We start from the raw sequence: 18,626 nt of genomic DNA on the forward strand, positions 1-18,626 counted from the left end.
AAGGCATTGTAAGGCTTCAAAAACGAAACAAATCCATCAGAGAGATAGCAGCAACATTGCCTGTGTCCAAATATATACGGACCTAACAGTAACTCGTAGGACACAAGAAGATGACGGCCCATTTGCTCCCCATCACACCATCCCCTTTCCAGTTCCTATAGAACTTTATAAGAAGGCACAAAAGGAAGCCAACAGCTGCAGACAGCATTTGTACAATATGAAAAGAGCTTATTTATGTTTGTTTTCTAGCACTGCTCATGAACATTTTAGAAATACCACCATATAAAACAGAATAAAGGTTTTCTAACTGCCTTTTTCCTCACTGCTAGGTATCCGGGTTCCACCTTTATGGACCATGTTTTACGTTATCAAGATACAGAAGGAGTTAAAATGATTGTAGTCCTTGGAGAGGTGAGTTCTATTTAATTTCTCCATTACTATTGTGCTTTTTTCCCAACGTAACAATGTAGTTATAACCTTAAGGCTCGGTTCACACTAGTGTGACTGGCCATGCGACTTTGGACACATAAAGTTGCTTGACAAGTCGCAGCCCATTTTCAATGACACCCACTCAGATCAGTGCGACTTTAAAATGTCGCCTGCGCTACTTTGATAAGACGTTTGATGAGACTTAGTGTCAGAGAGTGTAAAGTCACATTGAAAATCGCTCAACATTGGAGTCACCTAGTGTGAACTGAGCCTTAGTGAATGTGTATTGAAAGTTGCCACTCTTTAAACCTGTATATATAATTGGAGTGTTGGCATTTTTGTGCCCTCAGCCAACTTAAAGTGTATTATGCCAAGTCTTGTGCAAATGTGAGAGTTGCAGGAGCAAAAAAAGGTGTAGGATGAGTGAGCATAAAGAGGAGTGCAGTAAATTTTGGGGCTTTGTCTTATGTGTGGTTAGAGTCAAGGATGTATTTGTGTTTAGATTAGTAGGATTACTTGTTTGGAAGGAAGATTTCTCCCCCCCCCCCCTCAAAAAAAAAAAAATAATTCAAGGATTGGTTCACACGAGATACGTTGGGATTTTGCTGGCTGCTATTGCAGGTGCAGCTCAAATGCATATTGAAGACAAGATCCCTTGTTTTTAATTGTGTCGGTTCACACCACGGCATTAATGTGGTGTGCGCTGAAAAAAAGGTACTGCATGCTATACATTTATATTTATCAAACCCAGGGGGTTGAGATCCAACCCACTGTATCGCAACAACGCTGCAGTGAATGAAACTGTATTGAAATGTCACTTGTAAACATTTCAATAAAGTTCTGTGGGGGTAACAAATAGAGAGTGTGATATGTCGGGATTGGCAAAATGGAACTGTGCATAAAAGGCGGTCGTGTGTTTAGGGTGGTTCACTGGTGTTAATGAGGCGTTAAATGTATATATTTTGTGACATATAATCTAAATATGTTTTAGCAAATGCTCATTGACATCCTTGCTTTTCTCTCAGATTGGTGGTACAGAGGAATACAAGATCTGTCATGGTATTAAAGAAGGCAGGCTGACAAAGCCCATTGTCTGTTGGTGTATAGGAACCTGTGCAACCATGTTTTCATCAGAGGTAATTACCATGTGTCCTCCAGAAGGTTTTACCCCCTTCGTGACAAGAGCATTTTTTTTTCTATTCAGCACTGCACTACTTTAACTGGCAACTGCTCGGTCATGCAATATTGTACCCAAATGACTTTTTTTATCATTTTGTTTCACACAACTAGAGCTTTCTTTTGTTGTTATTTGGTCAGTATTTGGATTTTTGTTTATTATATAAATGATAAAAGACCACAAAAAATATTAAAAAACCACAATATTTTCTACTTTCTGTTGTAAAATCTATCCAATAAAAAATCAAGTTTCTTCATAAATGTAGGCCAAAATGTATTCTGCTGTAATGTCTTTGGTGAAAGAAAAAAAAAATCCCAATATTTCTGGCACTAACAGACACTGGCTGCAAAGGTCATGGACATCACTAGTGACACTAATACAATGATCTGATGTTAGGTGACTGATCCAGAAAGGAGAAAGCCTAGGTCCGCCAGCAGATGGTGCTGTGTGGTGAAGTCTGGCAGAGTCTCCAAGATGTCCAAGGGCCGGTCACGTTCGTGCAGCCTGATAAAAGGGCACACCGAGCGACGCTCGTCCTGTGCATGCTCAGAAACGTGTTGCATTTTGATGACGGCAGACACGAAACGTGACCGACCCTGGACATCTTGGAGACTCTGCCAGACTTCACCATCCATGCTTCACATACACAGCATCATTTGCTGGCGGACCTAGGCTATCTCCTTTCTGGATCAGTCACCTAACATCTGGCTACAGATGTTTCACCTCTCCACCTTATGAGCCTGTTTTTATATTCTAAGATGTGAGTTACTACTTATCCTTTTATTAAATATTATTGCAGTATATACTCAGAGGTGATGTGTTCTTATGCCATACTTGTAGGGATCCTTGTAGAAGCTGGTAATCACTGTAGTAGATGCCGCTAGTACAGTGATCACCATTGTCTTCCAGGTCCAGTGCAGAGCAGCTGCCCCGTGACATAGGGGAAGGGGGGGTCCTTTGCTCATCACAGGCACCATACACAGAACACATCACATTTTTCTCATTGAATGCAAGAAATTCTCTGATTAGACTAGGTGGAGAGTGTGACGTTACCACTTTGCTTCTCCACCTCATTCAATCAGAGAATAGCTTGCATTTAAAAACGCCTGTTCTGAGCGAGCAACCCCCTGTGGTTACATTGCAGCAGGGCAGCTGCTCAGCACTGGACTCAGCAGATTTCCAGCTTCCGCATGGGGACCCCTCAGGTATGACTTCCTCGTATTCCAGATGGTCTTTTTTTGTACAGGGGTAAAATGATATCTTTCTCTCTGGAGTCTACCCCTCTCTTAATACAAAAGAGGATTTTGTTTGCTTTGAAAACCGCAGCTGGGCAGTTCTACCAGAACTCGCAGATCCTTCTCCACCATTGATTCCCCCAGTTGTACCCCCTAGTATGTATGATGCATGCATATTCTTAGCCCTCAAGTGCATAACTTTACATTTATCAACATTAAACCTCATTTGCCACATAGTTGCCCAATTACACCGTGCAAACAGTACATAAACGTTCACTTTAACAATTTCTTGATTTTGTCTCTAGAGGTTGGGAACCAGATTGCAGGTTATAAAAATACTAAATGAGTTAGGTATACTTTTAGGATTTTAGTATTTTGGTTTGAGTAGTACCGTCTTTAAAGCAGATTATTTTGGGTTTGATTTGTTTACTGCTCAGAGACTAATTGCAAAGCTTAAAGTATTTTAATTGATCATATATTCATACAATAATATGGGCAGCACAGTGGCTAAATGGTTAGCACTTCCGTCTGGCAGTACTGGGGTCGTTGGTTCGAATCCCAGCCATGGCACCACCTGCCTGGAGTTTGCATGTTCTCCCTGTGCCTGTGTGAGTTTCCTCTGGGTACTCCGGTTTCCTCCCACACTCCAAAGACATGCTGGTAGGTGAATTAGTTCCTGTCTAAATTGGCCCTTGTATGTGATTGTAAGTTAGGGATCTTATATTGTACACCCCTTGAGGGTTAGGGACTGATGTGAATGTACAAGATATATGTAAAGCGCTGCGTACATTGATGGCGCTATATAAGTACCTGAAATAAGTAATACAATAACAAGCTGCTGAGTTTTTGTCTGTTTCGAGACAACCCTTTTGTAGCCCTAGGAGATGGGTTGCTGTGTTGAGTCTCATAGTCTGGTAAATAAATTTTGTCTTCGCTTTGCCAAAAATACCATGGGTTTGATTTTCTTGAGCCGGGTCTTTTTCATCACCCATGTATTTTTTCATCACAGGTTCAGTTTGGGCATGCAGGAGCCTGTGCCAACCAGGCCTCAGAGACAGCCGTTGCCAAAAATAAGGCCTTGAAGGAATCTGGAGTATATGTGCCACGAAGCTTTGATGAGCTCGGTGATGTTATTCAGTGAGTGTGATTTCATCATGGTCATTGGTAAACAGTATGGCTTTAGTTGATGCATAGCCTTGTAGTGATGCCTCTAATCAGGATGTACTCCGATTAAGTGTTCTTGTTTAATGAGCAATTGCTTAACTCTGCTTGTTTTGTTTTGCAAAGGTCAGTGTATGAGGATCTGGTTGCCAAAGGTGAAATCGTACCAGCAGAAGAAGTACCCCCTCCAACTGTACCTATGGACTACTCTTGGGCGAGGGCAAGTATCCATTGGCATCCATCTTCTTACCTGCTTGCCCTATCTGGATCTTATACAGTGTACTCTGCTGTGTCAAGTAGGGATGAGCTCAGGTATGTTCAGACATGAGTCCAAGCCCTGAGCTCAACCATACTTTAAGTACAATCCTCATTTACTTAGGTGCATGATTCCTATGCAGATGACGGTTCATGTGCCTGCCAGGGATAACTAGTCGCTGCAAAAAGGCTTATGGGTGCTGTCTGCTAACTTACTTGGCCTTAATTTATCTGCGTTCCTTAAAGGTGAAGATATCCCATGTTGCCTCATTGCAGCCAGTTTGGTTCATCCCTTCACTAAAAAAAACCCTAGTAATATCTGTATTACCCCATAGCAATCAGATTCATGTTTTCTTTCTCTGATACATGTTGATATAGAAGCACTGATGTCTTGCTAAACATAGCCTTGTCCTTAAACTTTGCCAGTCTAGTTGTAGCCGTGTTGTGGCTGACCATGATGACGTGCCTTGTGCACTCTGCTTTTTTTATTGTAACAGCCTAAAAGAACTCTGATCAGGATTGTTTAAAAATATAATTTTTATTTGTAATGGCAAGACCTGCATTTTAAAGTGCTAGTTAACTCTGCTGTATAATTTTCTTTTTAGGGGCCCGCAGATGGCGTTATGCCATAATGTGCTAGTATGCACAGCCTATTAGGACATTATGGCAGACTTACCTGTGAAACGGTGCCCTCCAGCACTGTGGTGGGATCAATCCAGCGGGCCCCCGGCGCTTCTACCTTTGCCCGGTCATGCTTCTGGGTTCTGTGATTTCGGACTTGATAGGTCAGGCCACGATGACATCGCTCTTGCTCATGTGCACAGGAGTCACATTGCCGCGGCACTGATCAAGGCCCTAGTGTTCGCTGAGCTGCACATTCGCGGCTTGGTGTACATGTCGGCTGACAGGCAGGAGGATGCATTTATGGCAGGAGAGACAGATAGGGTCTCTTCTGTCATAAATACCCTGCCTGACAGCAAATGTTTGAAAAATTAAGTCTACTTTCACTTTAATGTAAATCCAGCCGTCACAATCTTTCTGTTTTGTGTCACATTACAGGAGTTGGGATTGATTAGGAAGCCTGCCTCTTTCATGACCAGTATATGTGACGAGAGAGGCCAGGAGCTTATCTATGCCGGCATGCCCATCACAGATGTCTTCAAGGAAGATATTGGAATTGGTGGTGTGTTGGGCCTGCTTTGGTTCCAGAGGCGGTGAGACACTATTATTTGTTATCATGCAGAGATTTTGAATGAATTTGCAATTTTAATGAACCTTTATTTCCATTAGGGTCCCTAAATATGCTTCCCACTTCATGGAAATGTGCCTGATGGTAACCGCAGACCACGGACCAGCTGTTTCTGGAGCCCATAACACCATTGTGTGTGCCAGAGCTGGCAAAGACCTCATTTCCAGTCTTACCTCTGGCCTGCTCACAATTGTAAGTCTATCACAAACAGTAAAGCTAGCCAAACAAAGATTGGAATTGGGTTGAGTTCCACTAAATTTGTCAATATCCAAGCTGATACCCTATTGGCACAGCTCAGCTCAAGTTTTTTTTTTTTTTTTTAAATTGACAAACCCAGTTGAAAAATGATTGGCCGAACAGCGACTGCATCCTATCAGATGTAGTCACTGATAAGGTATTCAGTCAGCCACAAGTGCTGTGGCTGTCTGATTCCAATAAGCCGCCAGTCACTATTTTTCCATCCACACTAGTGTGGCTGGGGGAATCAACTGATTTCTCCTGCACAGCCTACCTTGCTGTACAAGAGAAATCTACGCGTATATGACTACCCTAACTCCAGCACATCATATTGTAAAGGAAGTACATTTTTCATTGTATGCTTAAATCCTATGTTTCTCTATACACTTGTAGCCATTGATTTCTATATATTTTATAGGGAGATCGTTTTGGAGGAGCCCTTGATGCAGCTGCCAGAATGTTTAGTAAAGCTTTTGACAGTGGTCTTATCCCCATGGAGTTTGTAAACAAGATGAAAAAGGAAGGAAAACTGATCATGGGCATTGGTCACCGAGTCAAATCTGTAAGTGCTCCTCTTTAGCCAATCTGCTTTATTTCATAAGGTAAAGTTCAGGCTGCTAGCAGAGTATCCGACCGCAACCAATCAGAATTCAAAGTTCTCTGCTTAAACTGTTCTAACTGGTCCCACCAGTTTTTTCATTAATTATGTACCAGGACATTCTATGTTGGCTCCAGTTTAAGCGTTGCTGACCACCACACTTTATCTAGTACTTGTTTGGCTGCCATGAATACCAAGTCAGAACTGTCTTTTGGTATTGTTAGATATTGAAGTAGGCTTCTGTGGGGCGTTTAGGGATTACTCTTCCGCAAATAGTATAGATCAACTTGTACACAAACATATTTTCATTTTAGGGCAGTCCTATGAAATATGTTTAAGGGGTTATTTGACATCCTCTAAAATGTGCACTATAGAAACTGACAACAATTTTCACATAAATAATTTGTAATTTGCTTTAACCTCAGTTTCATTGCGGACTGCATCAGCATTATGGTTGCCCTCAAAGGGTCATTAGTATCTGTAAAACCAGGGGTCCAGAGCACCCCACTCCCCCTTAGATGTTAACAGCCACCTACCATCAGGAGTCAAGAGTCCCCCAGCCTCTCTTATATCACAGTGACCCCCCCCCCCCCTTACCTTGTGCTGCTGTCGGAAGGAGCTGGGGTGGCATTGGAAAGCGGAAAGTGCAGGGTCTGAAGGAGCACCAAAGGAGGGCTTGAGTCAGCTGCTGAAACCAGAGGAGGAGGAGACGAGGGGGTGCTGCAGCTGCACAGAGGGGCATGATCTGTAGGAGGAGTTCTGTCCTCCTCTCTGCTGCTGAGATGGGGGAAGTAGAGACAAGCCTCTGTGTGTACTCGGAGAAGCGCATGATCTGGCAGAGGAGTAGTGTCCTCCTCTCTGCTGCCGACCCCTGAGACAAGGTGGGGGAGACCAGGGGGATACTGCAACTGCAGGAGAGATGCAAGGTCCACATGAAATGGCCTGGATGGCTGGATTTGGCCCGCGGGCCTTGTGTTTTGACACATATGGGTTAGTGCCGATTCACACATGGTGTATTCCAGATTTCAAGGTCCGGATTCAGTGCAGATTGCAATCTACTTGTTCAGGGCCGGTGTGCTGAAACCTGATCCTGATCTGCAATCCTGTTCACAACTGATGACGTGCGGTTCCAATAGAAGTCAATAGCCTGTAATCCGCACCTGAACTGGACCGCACTGCCTAGAAATTGGACAGCACTCTTTTTCAATCCACACTGCTAGTGCACTGGACATATGTATGTGTGTATATGTGTATGTATATATATATATATATATATATATATATATATATATATATATATATATATATATATATACATCCCTGTAAAACTTATGGGTAAAGGTTTAAAGGCTAACTCCAGCTTTACCAACATGTCACACTTGTATTTATGGTATAAAATGTTGATCAGCAACTCCTAACCCCCCCCCCCCCTTCCCCACCACCAGTCTGCTCAGCTCCATTCTACCTACAAGCCTCCACAGGTTCTCGTTACCCAGGTACAGCAAGTATTGGGACTTTGTATACTAAGGGGTGACTGCACACAGGAGTTGTGGCTCTGTCTGACACTTCACTTCTTTCAGCTCGGTGGCCATTTTCCTCTGGGATTAATAGGCTTTTTCCATCCTTGGCAAGCCATGGACTCAAACAGTTTGAGAGGCGGTGGAAAGGATGATGGGGTGGGCTATAGGCTAGAGAGAACCCCCTACACAGCTCATCCTGTAATGGCTCCCCACAGGATCTGAATCCCTGCTGTTATTTGGCATTTCCACTCTTTCGGGGGCACAGTCCTTCACTTCCTTTGTTTCAAGAGAGGAATTTTCAGCAGCCATATCTGGGTTGTGTGAACAGTCTAGGATGCCAACATGGAAGCTTTCCTTTCCCTCCTCTGCTTAACAAATTAAGAGTGCCCCTTGAGGTTGAACGCTTGTTTGGACCACCCTTGCATGCTTACATCCAGGAGGTGACTGTGGGGAAAAACATGCTCTTACCTCTAAGGAAGGCAAAAGTGACTGGTCAAAAACCAGTGACTCCTTTTGAAATTCAAGAACAGTTTTCTAAGCAACCAGCCTCAGGTTCTAAGCAATAAGCCCAAGTTCTAGTTTTGTAAGAACTGGACTCCTGAGTCGTCTGACTCCAGAGGCAATTCCTCCTCATAGTAAAGGGGCTCCCCCCACTCAGGCAGGTCAGGGGACATCCATGGGCCCTCGTGATTGCCTGGACTCTGGCAGTCTCAGATGACTGGGTCTGCAGTGTGTTATCTATAGGCTACAGGCTTGAGTTCCTTTCCCCCTCCATGCATTGTGCTCGACAAAATGTGGAAATGTGGAACATTTCAAGGGGTATGAATACTTTTTGAAGGCACTGTATTTTTAATGGGCTGGTAGCACACTTTAACCAATTCAATACCGGGCAATTTTACACCTTCCTGCCCAGGCCAGTTTTCAGGTTTCAGCGCTCTCACACTTTGAATGACAATTGCGCGGTCATACAACATTGTACCCAAACTAAAATGTTATCATTTTCTTCACACAACTAGAGCTTTCTTTTGGTGGTATTTAATCAACGCTGGGGTTTTTATTTTTTGCTAAATTAACAAAAAAAGACCAAAAATTTTGAAAAAAAAAAAAAGTTTTTCTTTGTTTCTGTTATAAAAGTTTGCAAATAAATAATTGTTCTTCATAAATTTAGGCCGAGATGTATTCTGCTACATTTCTTTGGTGAAAATAACCCAAATTAGGATGTATTACTTAGTTTGTAGGAAAGTTATAGAGTTCACAAACTATGGTATAGATCTGAATATTGATCAATCCTGAAGTACTGACGGCCAATCTAATTTCTTGAGGTCCAAGAATGTCAGAACAGTACAGATATCCCCCAAATGACCCCTTTTTGCAAAGTAGACAGTCCGACGTACTTCATAAGAGGCATGGCGAGTTTTTTGAAGTTGTATTTTTTTTGTCATAATTTTTCGGAAAATGAAAAAATTCACTATTTTTTTTTTACATATTGGTCACCAGTGCAGTACAGCATCATCATATAACTGGCATGGCGGTGATCAGGGACAATGACTGGTGACAGTATGAAAAAAAATATATATATATTATTTTTTTTTTTTTTTTATTACATTTTTTTTCTTTTTTTTAAGATTTTTTTTTCATATTTCACTATGACCAAAGTAGTGCAATGTTTGGGGAAGTGATCAGTATTTTTTTTTTTTTTACACAATTTTCTTATAGCAAAGAATTACTTTGCTATAAGCACGCATTTACCTGAATGACATTGATTCATTCAGGGTTTTTTTTTTTTTTTTGTGCTTAGCTGTCATTTGGCCACAGCTAATCACATGACATGTGCATGTGATTAGCTGTGACCATTCACAGCTAGACACTAGTATACAATGGATGGCATGAATGAAGCCATCCATTGTATACAACTGTCATGTGACCTGCTGTGATTGGTCACAGCAGGTCACATGGTACCGGCAAGGGGGCCGATATTCAGATCTGTCATCGGCCATGTCTGAGGTACACAGCCTGTGACAGATCGCGCCGCTGCGCCGCTCTGCAGGAGCGCAAACTGTGCCATATGGCATCCACCCGGAGCGCTGATGACATTTGCCGCCCGCCATTCGGCCATAGGGCAGGCGGCAAATGGTTAAAGCCACTGAAATAAGTAATTGCTCGTTTCTTCTATGTGGTAATGAATATGGTGAAACACTTTAATTTTTTTGCTCCCCCTGTGGCACTCTTTTCCGTTCTGTGATGTTACCAGTATGTGGATGGGTCCCTTAACCTTTTCACATACAGTTCAGGACTTCTGGTTCTAAATTGTATGTGATGATGTCAGTCAGAGAGCTGTGACCACTCAAGCAGCAAAGAGGAAGAGGCTTTAGCGGATCTGTCATACAGGCAGGAAGAAGCCTTCAGTAAATAAGCATTTCACTTTGTTAATTACCCTATAGATCAGTGGTTCTCAACCTTCCTAATGCCGCGACCCTTTAATACAGTTCCTCATGTTGTGGTGACCCCCAACCATAAAATTATTTTCGTTGCTACTTCATAACTGTAATTTTGCAGTGGGAGGAGTAGTGCAAAACCATTGGTGTCAGTGGGAGGAATAGTGCCCCATCGTTGGTATCAGTGGGAGGAATAGTGTCCCATCATTGGTTTCAGTGGGGGGAATAGTGCCACATTGTTGGTGTCAGTGGGAGGAATAGTGCCCCATCATTAGTGTCAGTGTGGGAGGAATAGTGCCCCATCATTGGTGTCAGTGGGGGGGGAATAGTGCCCCATCATTGATACTAGTGTGGGGGGGAATTGTGCCCCATCGTTGGTGTCAGTGGGGGGAGGAATAGTGCCCCATCGTTGGTGTCAGTGGGGGGGGATAGTGCCCTATTGTTGGTGTCAGTGGGGGGAGGAATAGTGCCCGATCGTTGGTGTCAGTGGGGGAAGGAATAGTGCCCCATCATTGGTGTCAGTGGGAGGAATAGTGCCCCATCATTGGTATTAGTGACACAAATGATGGGGCACTATTCCTCCCACTGACACCAATGATACTTACCTTGCTGACTCCTGCTCCAGCCTGGGCTCGCTCCCTCCCTCTCCCATCTACAGCCAGCATACCCGGCTGCAGCAGCACCATCTGCACGCTACAGACACTTACCTTTCAGCTGTCTTCCTTCTCCGGCCACTCCCTCGCTCGATCTTCTTTGATCTTCGTGCTGGTGCTCGGCTCCTCCTCTCCAAGCTCCACCTCCTCGCCGGTGATTGGCCGCCTGTGTGCCTCTCCTGAGCTACAGTTCCGGCGGCCAATCACTGGCGAAGAGGTGGAGCTGTTGAGTGATCCCGGGGATGTGGCCAGATGACAGGGGCGGCATGTCATCCTGCACACACATCGCGGTCCAGGGAAATGTGGACGTATCTGCATGTGGGCGGACCCGCCTGGAGACGGATAGAGGAGCGGTGTCTCGGTTCCTAAGACCATCGGAAATATGTGTTTTCCGATGGTCTTAGGAGACCCCTGTGAAAGGGTTGTTCGACCCCCAAAGGGGTCGCGACCCACAGGTTGAGAACCGCTGCTGTAGATAGAACAATGAATTAATCCCTGCAGTGTTGGTGGGGCCCCCACTGCAAGGTGTTTTTTTGTTTTGTTTTGGTTTGTTTTTTTTGCTATCTGGAGTTGCCCTTCTTTTTTTTTTTTTTTTTTGAAAACCGTGCACCACAACACATGGTATGTATTCACATCATATGTGTTATGGTGCAATGTTCGTAAATTAGTATGTTTAGGTGCAATTCAAAAAGAGTGTCATTGACATTTGCATGGTAATGTCTGTTTTACTGCGGCATTTAAATGTGAATAGGCCCTGAAGCTTTTAATGTGAATGCCAGATATCCATACCATCTGGTTAAGGTTAGAAGCATTCATATGTACACCGCATGTAGGACCACATCATCTATCACATCCTGGAAGGCCAACAGAAGCTTATACACGGGACAAGACCTTTCTGTACCAAGTATTAGTATGTGGCTTCCTGAGAAATGTATGGATTATGGTGTCATTTCTTAGAAGATCTTTCTGCGTATTTATTGGAATGTATTCTTACTATTTCCACATTACCTTAATCTGAAACTTTCAGGAGATGGTTTATATAAGTATGTTTTTTTTTTAATTCTCTTTCAGATCAACAACCCAGATATGAGAGTCCAGATCTTAAAAGACTATGTAAAGCAACACTTCCCAGCTACTCCTCTGCTAGACTATGCCCTGGAAGTGGAAAAAATCACTACTTCAAAGGTAGGCTATTTAGTGATTCACCAAACTATTGGCTGGAAATAGGGATATTGCGTTTTGCCACTAGAAAGAAAAAAAGTGCTCATAATGATCATTTACTTACTTACAATTCAAAATCGCGTCTGTTTGACTTGAATGCAGAAACGCGTCCCATTGACTTGAATGCGGAAACACGTCCCATTGACTTCAAAGCGGAAACACTTCCCATTGACTTCAGTGCGGAAACACGCCCCATTGACTTCAAAGCGGAAACACGTCCCATTAACTTCAATGCAGACGCATGTCCCATTGACTTCAATGCGGAAACACGTCCCATTGACTTCAATGCGGAAACACGTCCCATTGACTTCAATGGGAAACACGTCCCATTGACTTCAATGCGGAAACACGTCCCATTGACTTCAATGCGGAAACACGTCCCATTGACTTCAATGCGGAAACACGTCCCATTGACTTCAATGCGGAAACGCGCCCCATTGACTTCAAAGCGGAAACACGTCCCATTGACTTCAATGCGGAAGCGCGCCCCATTGACTTCAATGCGGAAACGCGTCCCATTGACTTCAATGCGGAAGCGCGTCCCATTGACTTCAATGCGGAAGCGCGTCCCATTGACTTCAATGCGGAAGCGCGTCCCATTGACTTCAATGCGGAAGCGCGTCCCATTGACTTCAATGCGGAAGCGCGTCCCATTGACTTCAATGCGGAAGCGCGTCCCATTGACTTCAATGCGGAAGCGCGTCCCATTGACTTCAATGCGGAAACGCGTCCCATTGACTTCAATGAGGAAACGCGTCCCATTGACTTCAATGCGGAAGCGCGCCCCATTGACTTCAATGCGGAAGCGCGTCCCATTGACTTCAATGCGGAAGCGCGTCCCATTGACTTCAATGCGGAAGCGCGTCCCATTGACTTCAATGCGGAAGCGCGTCCCATTGACTTCAATGCGGAAGCGCGTCCCATTGACTTCAATGCGGAAGCGCGTCCCATTGACTTCAATGCGGAAGCGCGTCCCATTGACTTCAATGCGGAAGCGCGTCCCATTGACTTCAATGCGGAAGCGCGTCCCATTGACTTCAATGCGGAAGCGCGTCCCATTGACTTCAATGCGGAAGCGCGTCCCATTGACTCCTAAGCAAAATTGTGACCCATTGATGTTACTTCAGAAACGCCCCACTTAAGTGTTTTTAATTTTATATATATTTCATTTTATTTTCTGTCCAATTTTTGTGTGTTACTTTCAATATAAGATACGTTACATTAACGGATTGTATGTTTTAAATTCATATTCATTTAAATTCAAGATATTAAATAATTCGAATATAATACAATTATATATGAAAAAGAAAAACCTGTCCATTTCGGTTTTTGGCTAAGAATTTTCATTTCGGTGCACCACTAAGGCTATTCTTAGCCCACAAGCTGTGACAAAACCTGCTCATGCCTAGGGGCTACTGTACAAGGGAATCTAAAATCATACCCGTTCATATCTTGTGATTTGGAATCGTGCTGCAATTCTGCCCTCGATTCCCAATGACATGGCAATAGCCGCACAATGTGCTGTGCATGTTTTTGGTGCCATTATCCTTCAATGACACTCCAAATGCAATGTGACTTTGCCACAATTGTCGCACGTCAGGATTGCCCGGCAATCGCAGCAAACGGTGCCTCTACAAATCCTGTGAAACTTGCCAACGGAAAGGAACAAGAGCTTAATTTTGGGTGACAAATGCGCATAGGGCAGTCCATTCACCTGAATATGCGACAGACGGAATCGAGTGAAAATTGTACAGCGGGAACACTCGTTCCCACTACCTGGTAATGTGAATGGAGCCCTAAGGATCATACTCTGATTTCAGTACAGTTGCAGGTTTTGTGGAATAGTATGAGTTGTTCCTTTGTTTTTACTGTGTGTCCTTTGTTGATCTGCAAGTTTGTGCTTTTATTCCCTTCAGAAACCAAATCTCATCCTCAATGTTGACGGTCTTATTGGTGTTGCATTTGTTGATCTATTAAGGAATTGCGGCTCGTTCACTAGGTAAGATATTTTGAAAACCTAAAGAAGGCAAGGCCTCATATTTGATGATCAAAATAGTATGTTAATATTGTTTTTATACATTTTAACACTCATTTACTCACACGCACACTGATTTCCAGGTTTCCTGTCACTTTAAATAGTTAATTTGGACCAATCTGGTCCAAACGATCTATTTCCTTCACAAAGTGCTGCAATGTCGCTAAGTACTGTATAAGCTGCATGTTGGTTTAGCTATATATTGTACAATAGAGTGCTGGGTTCCATCTGTTAGAGACTTGCTGTCTCACACCCGGAACAATGCAGAGTTGGTCTGAGTGGCGCCTAGCCATTCATAGGTGGCTTTGTATTCTGTGAATGAATACAACGCTTCTCCGGCCTTCTCACTGGCCTACCTCATCGCAAACTATCCCCGCTTCAGTCTATCCTGAATTCAGCGGCCACACTCATCCACCTTACCAACTGCTCAGCTTCTGCCACCCCCCTCTGTCATTCCCTCCACTGGCTTCTGATTGCCCAACGCATTAAATTCAAACTACTAACACAGACATACAAAGCCATTCATATCGCTGCCCCAAACTACCTCACCGACCTGATACCCAAATACCACCCAACCCGTACTCTTCGCTCCTCACAAGACCTCCTACTTTCTAGCTCCCTGGTCTCCACCTCCCACGCCCGACTGCAGGACTTCTCCCATCCTCTGGAACTCCCTACCCCAATCCATCAGACTGTAACCTACCCTCCTCACCTTTAGGCGCACCCTGAAAACCCATCTCTTCAGGGAAGCCTACTCCGCCCTCACCTAACAGCCAAACTCCTCCCACCACTCCATCCCCCACAGCCACTTCCTCCTGTACCACTATCCCCTCCCTCCTAGATTGTAAGCTCGAAAGAGCAGGGCCCTCGAACCCCTCATGTGTTTTGTTTTGTTACTGTATTGTCTCATGTTCTGTCCCCCACTATAATGTACAGCGCTGAGCAAACCTTCTGGCGCTATATAAATACTGTAGAATAAAAATAATCTGATGATGTCATTAACAGAATAAAAAGCTATGAATGGCTGAGCACTGCTCAGGCCAACTCTAAATTGTTCCAGGTGTGAAATGGGAAGTCTCTGTCTAACAGCCGGAACCCAGCACTGTGTGTAGCCGAAGCTACATGCAGTAAATACAGTGCTTAGAGACACTGCAGTGGAGGAAATAGTTTGGACCACCTTGATCCAAACATACTATTCAAAATGGCAATATATATGGCTATATCAGTACCTATAAAGAAAATATGGGAATCTTCCTCAAACTAACTTTCAGTCACAGAAAAGACTAAATTGCTCAATGCAACTTAATGCTGACAATCAAAACTATTGCTTGTAGGTGCCTTGATTTTTTTTTTCTTTACTTTTTTGAACTTGTCTGAAATTGCGGTATCAGGATAATTTGTGCAGCAGCCAGAAAACCTACCAATGTATGTTTAACCACTTGCTGTCATATGACGTCCTCCCGGAACGCGCTCTCTGGCACGCACCTGGCGATCTCCGTGATTGCTGTGTCCTACGGTAAAAGACCAATCATAGCGGCCTTTTACCACGTGATCAGCTGTGTACAATGACACACTGATCACCGGGAAATGCAATTGCCAGTTATCGGCTGCACTTTCCTCACGCTGTCACAGCATCATCACTAAATGACAGCTTCCTGAAGTGTGGGCCACAGGTGGTGTTTAGGATGCTAGCAGCCTTACAGCATCATTGGTTGTGAGGACCAGGCATCCCCCAGTTTCCCAGCATTGAAGGATCCCATTAGCTGAGCTAGCAGGTTTACTGGGGTCACATCAATGACTAAATGTGGCCAATACTGGCAAGCTGTCAGTTGCAGAGAGAATTTATCAGGAGAGGATCAGCATGTGTGGGTTGCCATGATTGTGAATTATCATGGTTGATGCTGGATCTGCATTGCTGGATGACATAATTTGCAATAGATTTACACCATGGGACTATTTTTGTGGTCTGTTATTTACTTTATCACACTGTGTGTGTTTATTTACGATTTGATTATTTTTGAGAATGAGTATCAGTGGTGTTAATCACGTTGGGGATGGCAGATTCAGGGAATTGGAGATGCCATTTAGCATTAAATGGTATTTTTTTTCCTTCTATAGGTCACTTTTATTTAATACAGATGTGCCAATTCACAAGCAGGTTTAGGGTATCTCCCAAGTATGTTATTTAACTAGTTGCCAACCAGCAATGTGCCAGTACATCACAGGACTGAAAAGGGATTATCTTGGTCATCACTGCTGCGATGAACGAGATATATTTTTCAGCCGGTGATTTCCTTCCATGTAAAAGTAATCTCAGCAGCTAATAAGCCCCAGGATTCCTTTATACAGGCAGCAGAATGAGGTCCCACCCCCCTCCCACCATCACCTTTACCAGGCTCTCCAGAACGATCGGAGAGCCCAGTAGTGATGCCACCAGCGGCATCCGCTTCACCGAGCACCATGTGAGGAACTGATCTTGTTCCTCCCACTGCAGGACATCAGAAACCAGAACTTCTAGTCTTGGTTCCTTTGTTTACAAGCCATTGCCAGCTTGTGTAGCAGCAGATCAAACTGATCTCTGTTTTATCTGCTGCTTTGGAGGCCAGATTACTCCATAAAGAGGACCTGCCATGGCCCATGCCATCACAAGGGATGTTGTCCTCTCTTGTAATAGCAATAAAAGTGATCAAAAAGTCTAAAGTTACAGAGTAAAAGTTGGTCCTATACACACATGTGAACGGTGATGGCACGACACATGTGAGGTATCACCGCATACCTCAGATCTAGGGCAGTACCTTTTGTGTAAATTTAAACTGGTAACCTGTAAAGGCTTTTAAAGCATTACTCTAAAATTTATTAAAGTGTATTCCCCCCCCCCCCCCCTTCAAAAAGACACATGCAGATAGCAGAGCAACAAGGCAGCAGAGAGAAATCATGCTTAGTGCTCTGTATTGAGACAAGTACACACTAAAGAGTGACACACTTTGTTCATATTTCTTGTCTGAGGTTTACAACCACTTTAAGCCTTATTTAACCCCTTGCCCTCCAGAGGATTCCCCCCCCCCTTCCTGACCAGGCTATTTTTTGCTGTCAGTTACTTTAATTGACAATTGCGCGGTCATGCAATGCTGCACCCAAATGAAATTTATGTCCTTTTTTTCCCATGAATTGAGCTTTCTTTCGGTGGTATTTGATCTCCTGTGCGTTTTTTTTATTTTTTGCAATATAAGCAAGAATGACAATTTTGAGAAAAAAAACAATATTTTTTTTTTTATTGTATTCCCTACTGCGCTAAAGCCGAAGGACAACTACAGTGCTGTTGTGTGTTTCTGGGATGGACACAGCTGATCACATAATACGGTGAACGGCCAATCACGGCGGGCTTTTACCACGTGATCAGCTGTGTTCAATGACACAGCAGATCACTAAAGGTATATGTGTTCAATGACACAGCAGATCACTAAAGGTATATGTGTTCAATGACACAGCAGATCACTGGGTAAATAGAGTTGCCGGTTATCGGCTGCACTTTCCTTACGTTGTCACAGCTTGTGGGAAGTACTGCCTATAACCGGAAATTGTCAGAGAAGTATTCAGAACTGATCAGTGCCCTGATAAGTGCCCATCAGTGCTGCCCACCTGTACCCATCAGTGCCACCCACCTGTGCTTAGCAGTGCCGCCCATCAGTGCTAGTTCATCATGACTCCTATCTGTGCACCTCATCAATGCCTATCAGTGCCCATCAGTGCTGCCTCATCAACGCACATCAGTGAAGGAGCAAAATTACCTGTTTGCGAAGTTTTTTTTAATAGAAGCAAAGAAAAACTTTTTTCTTTCAAATTTGTTTGCTCAAAAACACCCAGCGGCAATTAAATACCACCAAAGAAAAACTCTATTTGTGTGAAAAAAAAATTCTACAAATTTTATATGGGTACAGTGTTGCATGACCACACAATTGTCATTCAAAGTGCGACAGCGCTGAAAGCTGAAAATTGGCCTGGACAGGAAGGGGGTATAAGTGCCCAGTAGGCAAGTGGTTAAAGTATAACTAGAGATTAGAACACCTGTTTTATTGCTGTCTGTGCCAGTGTTAGGGAGATTCACCCTATTTGTCCTGTTTACTGTTATTACTGAAAGAAAAAGAAAATATCAAACTTTGGGTTGTCCCCAAAACAGGAATAAAGGGGAAATGTTAAAATGGGGACACTAGCTCTGATGACAACCAGGAATTCCTTCACTGTAGAGGGATTTCCTCCTAATTTCCTGTTTTAGCTATGGGACAGAAATTGAGGGGATATCTCACCAATGGGACACAGCATGCAAAAAGAATTTAAAAAAAGACAGACGGGTTATAACCAATTTTGAGAAAAATATTTTTGCCATTTTGCTATTAAACATGTCCAGTAAAAAAATTTTAAAA

General features: G+C 43.5%; 1 protein-coding gene across 2 annotated transcripts in view; it reads left to right on the forward strand.

The window, feature by feature from the left end:
- ACLY (ATP citrate lyase) overlaps positions 1 to 18,626 on the forward strand; it is a 109,972-nt gene that overhangs the window by 86,786 nt on the left and 4,560 nt on the right. For both annotated transcript variants that reach the window (XM_089690637.1, XM_089690638.1), the window contains 9 exons: positions 330 to 411; positions 1,455 to 1,565; positions 3,851 to 3,978; positions 4,129 to 4,222; positions 5,317 to 5,471; positions 5,548 to 5,698; positions 6,162 to 6,305; positions 12,021 to 12,134; positions 14,087 to 14,169. In XM_089690637.1, the coding sequence (XP_089546763.1) occupies positions 330 to 411; positions 1,455 to 1,565; positions 3,851 to 3,978; positions 4,129 to 4,222; positions 5,317 to 5,471; positions 5,548 to 5,698; positions 6,162 to 6,305; positions 12,021 to 12,134; positions 14,087 to 14,169 (1,062 nt within the window). The remainder of the gene's footprint in view (positions 1 to 329; positions 412 to 1,454; positions 1,566 to 3,850; positions 3,979 to 4,128; positions 4,223 to 5,316; positions 5,472 to 5,547; positions 5,699 to 6,161; positions 6,306 to 12,020; positions 12,135 to 14,086; positions 14,170 to 18,626) is intronic.

This window comes from Staurois parvus, unplaced genomic scaffold (assembly GCF_062004578.1).
Source record: "Staurois parvus isolate SC_StPar_1 unplaced genomic scaffold, SC_StPar_1.0 ptg000538l, whole genome shotgun sequence".
Taxonomy (NCBI): Eukaryota; Metazoa; Chordata; class Amphibia; order Anura; family Ranidae; genus Staurois; species Staurois parvus.